At 48.2% G+C, this 11,783-nt stretch overlaps 1 protein-coding gene across 2 annotated transcripts in view; it reads left to right on the top strand.

The window, feature by feature from the left end:
- The first annotated feature begins 1,622 nt into the window (after nucleotides 1-1,622).
- LOC120530097 (voltage-dependent L-type calcium channel subunit beta-2-like) overlaps nucleotides 1,623-11,783 on the top strand; it is a 250,777-nt gene continuing 240,616 nt past the window's right edge. Inside the window, exons 1-2 of one of the 2 annotated variants that reach the window (XM_039754262.1) lie at nucleotides 1,623-2,090; nucleotides 7,016-7,108. In XM_039754262.1, coding sequence (XP_039610196.1) covers nucleotides 2,016-2,090; nucleotides 7,016-7,108 — 168 coding nt within the window. In that variant the 5' untranslated portion in view covers nucleotides 1,623-2,015. The remainder of the gene's footprint in view (nucleotides 2,091-7,015; nucleotides 7,109-11,783) is intronic. The other variant, XM_039754264.1, reaches the window with a different exon arrangement.

Here is an 11,783-nt window from a genome sequence, read left to right as displayed (position 1 = left end):
CTTCAGTGCTGTTTCCACCAAACGCTCAGATGTTTAGTGGGACATTCACTCCAGCCACTTCTTCTAGTACTCATACATGCCACATGGCTTTGCCTCACCTGGGGTCAGAGGCAATCCATATGCCTTACCATTAACCCCCCAGCTCTCTGTGAGCCCAGCCAAGCCTGGAGTCCAATCCAAGGCTTGCCAGCAGCCAAGCATTCAAATCTGTGGGTTTCAACAGCCAGGAGACTCAAAGTGCTTCTTAAGTGCTGTATCTGCACCCCCTTGAAGACCAGACACAGCTCATCACCTACCTGACACCATCCCTACAGTGAAACATGGCAGTGAAAGCAACATATTGTGGGGGTGCAGGGACAGGAAGACTAATCAGAATGGAGGGAAGGATGAATGCAGCAAAATATAGAGAGGTCTTTGAAGGAAAACATCTGATCCAGAGTGCCCACCACCTCAGGCTGGGCCAATAGTTCACCTGTCAGCATGACGATGACCCAAAACATACAGCAGAAATAATGGTGGAGTCATTAAGAGTCCTAAGTCAAAGCCCGGATTTAAACACACCTGAAGATGGCAGTTCACCGACGCTTCCCATCCGATCTAACGGAGTTTCAGAGGAACTGCAAGGAAGGATAAACTGCCCACATCCAAGTGTGCATGCCAAGGTTGTAGAGATTTAGCAAGAAGACTCAAAGCTGGAATTCCCACCAATGGAGCTTGTGCAAAGTGCTGAATAAGGGTCTAAATACTTCAAGGAATGAGAGATTTTAATGTCTGGTTTTTTAATAAATTTGAAAATCTTTCTGAAAACATGTCTTTACTTTATCATCATGGGCGGCACAGCAGGGCAGTGGTAGTGCTGCTTTATCCTAGTTAGGAGACCTCCTGTGGATAAAGACCTCCTGAGTAGTTTGTATGCTCTCCTCGTGTCTGCGTGGGCTTCCTCCAGGTGATGCAAAGACATGCAGGTTAGTGGAACTCATGACACTAAATTAGCTCTAGTGTGTGTGTGTGTGTGTGTGCGAGTGTTTGTTTTGCATGTGTGTGTTTGCGCGTGCGCGCGCGTGTGTTGTGCGTGCATGAGTGCATGTAGGTGTTTGGTTTGCGCGCACGCGCGTGTGTCCTCCCTACAATGGACTGGCGCCCTGTCCAGGGTTTGTTCCTGCCTTGCACCCTTTGCTAGCTGGGTTAGGCTCCAAACGGCCGTCACGCCCCTGATCTGGATCAAGCGGTTCAGAAAATGACCTGCCCTTGTCGTGTTGGGTTTTGATCGTGCACAGGTGCCACCTTTGCTCACCGGTCAGTTTCCGGCCATAGCCAGAGTCTACAAAGCACGAACCGTCCCTCGACTGGTTGCTGGTCCCATCCCCCCCCCAATCCCCCAATTCACACAGTGGTCAGGATTGCAGCGTATAAAAGGTGATTTATGACAGAACTGTGAGTCTTCATTTCGGCATTTACAGTGTGCCCTTCGCTCTCAAGCCGGTTACGTAAAGGCGACTGCTACACACAGTAAAGAGCGGCCTCCACTGGGAGGCGCTTCTGCGACCTTTTCTCGTTTTCTGTAGCCTGATGCAGAAAATGCTTCGAGATAAAATGCATCCCCTGAAGGGCCACAATAACGCCGACCATCCGGCGGCTCCTCCGATCTCCGTTCACGGAGACAGCATCGCCGGCTGTGCCCCTGCAGTTCTAGTGCTGAGGCGGGGCGCCATCCCAAAGTGACGGCTTGTCAAGCCTCCGCGCCTCAGCAGCAGCAGCAGTAGCAGCCACTTCCGAAGCGGCGCCACACCCCCGCGAGAGTCAGGAAACTCGAGGCCGGGAAAGTTGGAGCGACGAGGCGATGAAGACGAGCGTCCACGCCTGCTGTCTCCTCCCCCGCTTTCCGAGCGCGCCCCCCACCGCCGACACCGCAACTTGCACTGGCAGAGTCGAGCGGCACGGCTGGCAGGAGCTCGCGGCAATGGAGCGAAGACCATGAGGCAGGAAAGTTTCGCGGCTCCGTAGACACAGATCAGATGGTCCAAAGAGCGCCGGCAGCCTCTCAAGAGGTCCCGATGGAGCTGCTCGAGAGCCCCTCGGCGCCTGCTCAGGTATGCGTGTGCGGCTCGTTTTCTCCCGAGTGGGCTGCTTGCCGGGGGCTGGGGATTCGGTACTTTGGTGGGTTCGCCGCACGATGCGCTAGTTGGAGTCCCGATTTCGTTTGAGGCAAAGGCTCTGCGTGTTTGCTTGGAGGGCAATCCATGCCGCTGTCTTCATCGCGGGTCTTCAACAGCACACGTACGGGCCACTCTCAAACCCTACGGCGGACCCCGGGAGTGGGAGGCAGGCGGTGGTGACGGCTCGCCTGGCGGATCGGTGGGCGCACTTTGGAGGGGATCGTCAAGCTAATACGGACAGAGTCCATCTCTACCGGCGCACCGACTCGTTGCTGTTCTTTTGCCAGCTGTCTGTGAATTGACGGATTTCACCGGCGTCTGTTTCTGGTGTCTTTTTTTTTCCTTTTTAAGCCCTGAGCTCTTCAAAGAGGCAGGTCGGAGGGGCTTGTCGGCGCGCTGCGGTGTGGCAGGCACGACCGCAGGTGGCTCGTCACTCAGTGGGCTGATTCATTTGCCCTCATTTTGCTACCCATTGCATTTCATAGTTCCTGTTACAACGATCGAGGACAGGGTCGCAAAGCTGTAGCCCACCTGCCATCAACTGGCTCGCCCAAGATGAGCAGAAGACCCCGGGATCTCTGAGGTCCGTTACCGGGCGTATCCATTCAAATGGAAGGTGGCACGGTGGCGCCTATGCCCCAAGGAACGAGGACTAGATCAAATGGTTGTCACTATAGGTGGGCATGGCGTGTGAGTGGTCTGGCCACCTTTATGCGAGTTTCCTTCTGTATTCTACACACTAAGCGGTCAGAGCGATTTTGTCGTGGCTGTTAGACAGGGTGGTCCCTAAATTCAGGATTTATTAAGGAATTACCCAGATGAGGAGGATGAATTGGTGGTTTGCGGAATCTATGGGGGGGCTTGTAGTTTTCGCGGGGTCGGCGAGCAATCGGGGATCAATCACCCTTTGGTTGTGTGAATTCCCAAACGGAGGAACATGGCGGGCTACAAGTGTATTGGACAGGTATGATCAAAAGCTAAAGCCTTAGAAGTGACCCTGACCCTCCCTAATGGTGCCCCCTGCTGACAGGTTTTCATTGTCCCGTCTATAGAGATGGCTCCTGCCAAAAGCCCATCGCTTTGTGAAATTCATTCTGTGATGGATGAATTTGTGGAGATTTGGAATGAAAATGTTGGTGATGCCATTCTGGAATTTTCCAATGCGTGTGTGGGCTTCTCTAACTTAAGAATGACCTCCCCTCACCAATCAGGTCTGGCCCCCCTTTATGTAAATACAATACAATAGAATACACAGAACAGAACAAATCCTTTAAATGACAATCAAAATATGCAGGCGGAGTGCTTAAGGCATCGGACCTCAAACCCTGAGGTTGTGGGTTCAAATCCCACTTCTGTCACCAATGATACCATAACAACATAAGGAATTTGACAAACGAGAGGAGACCATTCGGTCCATCGCGCTCGCGTTTGTTTAGCTCACGGCTAAGCTGTCCTCCATATTTCCTTCAGATTCCTCTTAAACGTCGTCAGGGTTGCTGCTCCACCTCCATGTCTCAGTAGTTTTGTTCCTGAATCCCACAACTCTTTGCATAAAGAAGAACTTCCTGGCTTCAGCTATAGACGAACTTCCCCTTCGTCTCCACTGACACCCATTAAGCTGAAAGGATGTTTTTGGATATCCTTCATCAAGACCTCATCTTCATTTCAGTGTTATCTGCAGATAAAGAGGATGTGATTACAACAATAATGAAAATGTGACTTTGCAATAATTTATTGTCTCATAAATGAACAGATGTGGTGGGCTGGTGCCCTGCCAGGGGTTTGTTTCCTGCCTTGCACCCTGTGTTGGCTGGGATTGGCACCAGGAGACCCCCGTGACCCTGTAGTTAGGATATAGCGGGTTGGATAATGGATGGATGGATAAATGAACAGATATGCCATTTCTGTCTGTAGACAAAAATAAGACCACCCCTGGCTCTAATAACTTGTTTTGCCCCCTAAAGTCACTCTTTCTTTGAACTGGGTAGCAGTCTATGGAGAATGTTTTTCCTGCTCTTTTATGTAGAATTCTTCAAGCTGTTTGATGTCTGAGGGAAGTCTTGGAAATTGCAGCTCCATTTCAACCACCAAATCCCCCCAAACAGCATCCGGGTGGGATTTACAGTAGGTCAGGGTTTTGACTTGGCCATTCCAGAGCCCTCCATGTCTTTCTTTCTTTGGAGCCATTCCTTTGTGGAGTGTTTAGGGTCACTGTCACGTTGAAAGGTCCATTTTCCTTTCAGTGTCAATCTTCTGACACAGGTTGAGGTTATGATAAATGGAGGGGTGCACTTACTTATTCCATATGCGAAATTTGCATTTTTGCTTATCTAAATTATATAATGGACTTCTGTACAGGGGTGTAGTATGGAGCTCTGGGCCCTTTTACATAAGCAGTCCCTGAGGGTCCCCCTCCCAGTGAGCCCTGGGTAATCATGACCTTTTTCCCCCCGTGGGACTATAAAATGTAACTGTGGCCTGATGTTTCTTATGTTATGTCACAATTATATGTGAATGCCATTTAAATGAAGATCCAGTCTTGACATGTCCCCAAAATGACAAGAAAGACAAAACACACACACACACATTTCATGGGGTGTCCTTACTTTTTCACACGACTGTTTATAAGTTGAAGTCTGAGCGATGGCGGTGGTCATAGCAAGTATTTCAAACTTCCACTAACCACTAAATGTGCCAAGCTGAAGAGTTGAGTGACACGTCACCGCCGCTCCATCCACTCATTTGGAGATCCTGGTTCCATTGTTCAAGAAAAAGTGGAGCCTGATGGTCCTTTATGCATGTGTCACACCCAAATAGTACCCCTGTGCCCCCTCCTGCAAGAGGTACACGATACGCGTTTGGTGGCCGGCCCTTTGTGACCTCTTTGTGTGGATGTCCCACCTTCAGTGACCCCTCCGAGCAGAGGCGGCATGCGCAGGAGCCTTTCTAGCCTTCAGAGGTAAACTTCTGCTCAAGTGGACTCACAGCTCATTCCTTATTGGATTCAGTTGAACCCCAGGAATTGGTCGGGTGGAAAGGCGCTATATAAATTAAAATGTGAAGGATTTTGATTTGATTTCTCAAGGCCTGTTTTCAGTGTCGGGCATTTCTGACCTGATGAAAGTCTTTTTTAGCGTCAGCCATTCATGGATTCTCCCGTTTTCCATTTTATCTGGTTGCTGAAACTCACTTTGGCAGCATCAAGTGCAAGGCAGGATCCAACCGCAGACGGGGTGACCGTCTCTCACAGACCACCCTGGTCACTCGCGCTGCTTGATCTGCTAAAAACTGCTAGTTAATGCAGCGTGCAGATTATTTGGATGTGACAGCAATTCAGAACGTCGGGTGTAAGCCGACATGATATGCAGAGAGCCAGTAAAGTCCACCAAGAGGGCGATGAAGCTGAGCATTGACCCCAAATCAGCAGCAGCAACCTGGGCTCATCAAACCCGGAGATGCCAGTTTATTAGGGACATCCCACCCTTCACTCAAATTCTCTGTTCCGACATGGCTCATCGTGTGATGGTGCTGTGGGGTGTAAATGAGGAAGACCAGCACTGTGAGTATCCGTTAGAGTTCAAATGGGAAGATCAAGTAGCTTTGGTGAGTCTGAATTTGGCATGATAGTTGGCACTGGGTATGCCGTTTCAAACAGCTGTCATCAAGGGGTTGCCAAGAATGGCGTGAAAGCAAACCATGATGAGTGGCAGATGATCCTGTAGACCAGAGGGGCTTGGGGGTCATTAGCAGGGTCAAAGGCAGGAACCACATGAGCAAAGAGACGGGCCACAAACGGGAAACGTTTAGCAGAATGTCATTTCAGTAGGCACCATTTACCAGACTCTGCAACAGCCATGAAAAACAACAAAGTGGGTCTCCAGTGGGCACAGAAACCTCAAAATCTAAACACTGGGGTCTGAACAAAAAATGTTGCTGATGGAAAGACCAGAGTTTGGCACAAGGAACTCAGCATGGTGTGTACAGGTCAGGGCTGCCAATCTGGTACACATTAGGGTTCCTGATGTTCACCGATGAACATCTGGACGGTAAGGTGTATCTCAACATTTTGTCAATTGCAGGGTTGCTGGAGCTTTTCTTGGTAGTGTAAAGTTCAAGACAGGAACCAACCCTGAGCAAAATGACAGTCTGTCAGAGGGTACCTTGGCCACTTGCCTCACCAGACCTGCTAAACACCGATAAATGATGAAGCAAGCACTCTCAGATGGATATAGCCCACATGATAAATGCCACGTCACCAGGCTTGTGCCATCACTGAATGGTACAACAAGGCATTTCATGGCATTAACAGCCAACACAGTAACTGGACCTCAATTCTATCAAACATCTTTGAAATGAGATGAAAAGTGCTGAACACTGGAGGACTGTATGGATGTCCAATTTCCATGGCACAACATTCCAGAACAATGCCTCCAACATCTTGTGGAATCCTTGCCCATCCAGAGAAATTCCGTCTGTTTGGATGGCAGAAGGTGGTTTGATATGCAGTGGCCACTGCCCATGTATGTTTTATTACTTTATTTATTTTAATCTTGGAGTGTAGGGCTGGGTGTGTAGCCACCTAGTGGCCAGATTGTAAATCACAGTGCCACCACATGTCCCAATTGAGTCACTGGATGTGTCACTCTAGACATGTAGGACGTCGTTATGCCTGCATTGGATTTCACAATAAAAAGGCACTATATTCATTTTTATAAGTTATCTTGTTTGTATCTCATCAATTATTTTTCTACAAATTAGCTTTGCGAAGTGATTTTTGTCAACTAAACACGTTGTTTGGTACTGTGATTCTTAAAATCATGTTTTTTTGATGTTTTTCTTTCTCTTCTTTTCTCGTTCAGTCCCATGGAAAAGGAGCTCGGAGAAAAGGCAGGTTTAAAGGGTCAGATGGCAGCACCTCATCCGACACCACGTCCAACAGCTTCGTCAGACAGGTAGGACTCGGGGGAATGGAGTGGCGTGCTGGGCGTAGGACGAGTGAGAATGGCGTGCCCGTCCTTCATCCTTGGGGGCTGACCTGGGGGGACGAGTGCTCTGCTCTTGTCAATATGCAAGATGGATGATTCAGGAATCCAAGACGTGCGTCTCTGTTTAGGGAGGAAGGCGGCTTTGTGCCCAAAGGTTAATTAATGTTACCTCAAAGTTCGTCATGTGTGATAGCATATTGGAACCTAAGGATCCCAGTTTTGTGATTTATTTTTCGCGTTGACCTTATTTGAAGTTTATTTCATTTGTTGTCTTGGCCCATCCTGTGGCCTCATGTGCCGTGACAATGACATCACAGAGCCGACGATGCCTTAATGATACGGTGGATACGCGGCCCCCCTGTTTCTCGAGTGTAGCCCTGGCGTGAGGTTTGCTTTCTCCTTTGAGGTTTTCTTTTGTGATGCCGTCAACTCTTGAGCTGCGCTTTGCCCTTTGATTTTGTTTGCCGTGTAAAAGTCAGACCCCCCTGGTTTTAACCCTTTGCTTTCCCTGACTACGTCTCTGGCAAAGAAATCATCTCCTGGTCTTTCTGGTTACACACAATAATCACTGAGACGCACCACGTGTCTCGCAACATTTTACAGCAGTAAAAGGAATTGACTTCATATAAATGAATTTATGAATCCACTTATTAACTAGTAAATGAATGAAGTACAAGGCCAGAGCCGAGCCTGGACAGAAGAAGTCAAGGTAGAGTCGGCGATTAACGTAACGTGCAGGATAAAAGGCGAAAAATGGGAAAGAAAACGCAACTTTACACGTATAACAAAAGCGTAATAGGGCAGGTAATCTGTTGAGAATCACACATGGCTGGTGTTGATGGCGTAGTCGGCAGGATCAGAGATTTACATGCAGGATGTGAACACTTCCTGAGGTGAGGCTGCAATCCCACAAGGAGCGGTTCAGGCCTGTGGTGCCAAGTAAGTGTGCGTCCATCTCTTATAATTAGCTGCCCTGTCTTAATTGGGCTTTAGACAAACATTACGTGTGTGAATTAGGGGTCTAAGGCCTAAGGAATTCATTACTAGAATTAGTTTTTGATCTTGACTTAGTATTAATGATGTTAAAAGTGAATTATATATTCCTGTGACTCCATTTTGTTTTCTGTGCCTTATGATTGGTGCATTTTACGAATGTTTTTGTGCCTTCCCTTTGGTATTTCTGGTGATCAGTGTGGCTAAACTGGGGTTTTGTGTACCCAGGGAATCCGATTTTTATGTTTGCTTTTTCCATAACTGACATTCTTTAAAACTCGAGGATTTTTACTGTCTTCCCATGACGCCATTTTGGATCGCTATCTGGTGCTTGAGCCGTTGCCAGGGCAACACTCCCAGAGTTCTGTGGGAGTGCACAGAGTGTGTCCGTGTATCAGTGTGACCGGTAAGCTCCGGCTCCTGCCACTCTCCCTTATCCGTGATTGGTTAAGTGTTCTTTATTTTCTCGTCCTTTTCATTCGCTGGTTTCTGATTCCTGTCAGACGTTTCTGGATCTCTTTGTCTTCTTGTTATCGAGCTCCGCTCGTGTGCGTTTTTTTGACCTCATCTCATATCCTGATCCTTTCATTCAAATCCTCTTCACTGTCTTCAGCTGAGACAGACCCCCGTGGGTGCCGCCATGTCGCTGGGTTAGAGTCACAGTTTTGCCACATGTGGATGACCGGAGGTGTGTGGCACCCGATGTCACCCTCATGGCGGTTCATTTCCTGGTTGTCCGAGATTGTGGATAACACTTTGGTGAAGCGAATCCGTCAGCTGGGGTTTTGATTTCTTGTGTTGCTCTGTGACTATGAGGGTCTGTTTTATGTTTAAATGTGCTCTACTCTTGGATGATCTTGTACACAGGAACTACAAACTGCTGCAGTTAGGTGTGCATTTGTTTTAATCACTTTGCACAATCTTACATTCACTCTGTTAGACTCGATTACTAAACTTTATTTCTACTTTTCCAATTGCATCATTGTTTGGATCGTTTGTGATGCCATCTTGTACTTTAACAATCACAGCCATGTTTGTTCAATGCCAGGGGGCATGTCCTCAGAGATCATGACCCGCGGGTAATCAACTCCACGAGTCTGTGCCGCAGATTCAACATCCTTGCTAATTCACTTCTTTTGACGTCGATTTTCATCTTGCATCTCGGCACTTCCACTCGTGTTCTTGATTTCCTGGTTTGGACCCAATTACTGTTTCACGTCCATCTCCTGGTTCTCTCATATTACATATTGTCGGCTTTGTAGGCAGAACCTAAAGGGGCGAAAATGGCATGAGGCCCCCTAAAAAGAGCCATAAAGACGGGCCAGGACTGTTAACTGTCCAGCTCAGAAGAGGCTCACCCAGTCCAGCTTACCTGAACTGCTGACAGCAGGCTTTTGGCCTGCCTTGGCCCAAAAATGGAGAAAGTGGTGTTTAAGATTCAAAATATATTTTCATTTTTACTTGTTTGCCTGACTATCTGAGACACAATTGCTTACATTTTTTATCCAATTGGAGCAAAGGCCGGTGAAGTGACTTCCTCAGCGTCACACAGGGTCAGCAGTGGGATTTGAGCCCACAGCCTCAGTGTTTGAAGTCCAAAGCCTTAACTATTACACCTCACTGAAGCAGGACACCCAAAAGGCCAACTTCTGAAAATATTCCTAACAAGAGAGAGAAAAGGTGAAAAAGTCTGGCCTGAGGAAAAAGTCAACCTTAAATTATTATAAATGAAGGATTTAGGACTCAGAGTAAATGACTCAAAAGGCCAAGAAGGAGGAAATCCAAAGCAAACAAGTCTCTGTACGCAAATCCAGTGGCAATCCAAGAAAATGAAATAAGAAGAAATGAAAAATCGATACTTGCAGAAAAGCTGCCCTGCAAACTCCTGGGGCTCCACCCGCAAAGGGCAGACGTGTTTGAAACGAAATACAAATCCAAACCAGAAGTCTCTAATTGCTAGAAGTATTCCGACTCTTCATCCAGTCCTTCTTGAAGCCCCTTTGTGTCTTCTTCTATAAATCTCTACTAGCTTTGCACACCTGCATGTGGGCAGTTTATCCTCTCAAACTCCATTAGTGTCTGTAAACTGTCACCTTCAGGCTTCTTCTCACGCGTATTAATGGGGCTTACGTCTGGGCCACTGAAGGATACCCGTAGACTTGACCTGATGCCACTCCAGCGTTGCTTTGGCAGGTGATTGTCCTGCTGAAAGGTGAACTGTTGCCCCTGGACTCTGAAGCGGGTTTAGCTCATGGACCTCTCAGTATTTGGCCACGTTCATCCATCCCCTCAATTGTGCCCAGTCTCCCTGTGCCTGAGGGTGCCACCATTATGCTTCACCACAGTGCTGATGTTAGGCAGGTGGCGAGTGGCGCCTGCTTTTCACCAGACATCATCCTTGGAGTTCTGCCCACAGAGTTCAGTTTTTGTCTCATCAGACCACAGAATCTTTTTCCTCCTGCTCATGATGCCAAGTAACCGGTCACCTGCCATCTACTGAAGAGTGCCTTCCGTCTGTCCACTCTGCTGTATACGTCTGATGGATGGAGTGCTGCTGAGATGGTTGCCCTTTCAACAGGGCTTCTGAACTTGTTTTGGAGTGACCATTGGGTTGTTGGTCATCGCCCTGACTAAGGTCCTTCTTGCCAGGTTGACTCAGTTTGACCTCATGGCCAACCTCCTGTTGGTTCCAAACGTCCTCAATTTCATGCTTTTTTAAGCCCACTGTGCTCCTGAGGTCACTCACAGCTTTAAAAATGTTCTTCCCTCCTTGCCGTGATCTGCACCTCACCATAATCTGAGGGTGGTGGTCTCCAGAGAGTTCCTCGACTTCATGGCTTGGTTGATGTCCTGCCAGTGCAGTGCAAACTACAGGACCTTCTCTTCACAGGAGGACATGTTCCTTCCTAAAGGATGTCCAGGCAGCTCAGTTTGCCACAAGTGAAGTCCACTCAGGTTCTGGACTCACTTTAGGGAGAAGTAAAGCACACAGGAGGCCCCTGAGCACAATTTGGGGGGCCGGTGGGTCTGAATACGTCTAGGAGTAAGAGGTTTCACTTTTTGATTTTTAACTCTTTGAGGACTGAGCATTGTTTCCAAAAATCTCAGTTTTTTGAAAAGTACGCAAACCAGTGGATCCATACAGTACATAAATCAGCGTCAAATAGCAGTTGCTGGTTACTGTGGCTGCCAGTTCAGAGTCTCTTATGGCTCGAGCCGCTCACGGGCGGCATGATGGCTGGCAGGAATGCGTAGCAGGTTGGGTGCCAGGCTGTCTTTGTGTGACAAGAGGGCAGGGGGACAGCAGCAGCAGTCGTGGTCACACTGCAGCACAATCTGGTTTGTACCTCATGTCGTAATGAGTGGCGGTCTTCATCCACACAAACGTCTTTGGCACCTCGATTAGCTGGAGATCGATGGGCCGATGCCAGTACCTCGCTTCATTTTCGATATCGATCTCCAGAATCAGAGTCTGACCAGTCAAGAGTCCAATTCAGCGCTAATATACAAAAACGGCGTCCACCAAGTATGTTGCTTTGTGCCATCGCTTTGATCTCTCCAGGCGTCGATGCCATTTTCGTCGTCGTTTGCTCTTCACTAATCCCACAAACGCAGGGAATCTCAATGAAACCAATGAAGCTCACTTCCC

Source organism: Polypterus senegalus, chromosome 5, assembly GCF_016835505.1.
Source record: "Polypterus senegalus isolate Bchr_013 chromosome 5, ASM1683550v1, whole genome shotgun sequence".
NCBI classification, from domain to species: domain Eukaryota; kingdom Metazoa; phylum Chordata; class Cladistia; order Polypteriformes; family Polypteridae; genus Polypterus; species Polypterus senegalus.
Note: the sequence above shows the minus strand (reverse complement) of the source record. Positions and strands in the feature narration are given on the sequence as shown.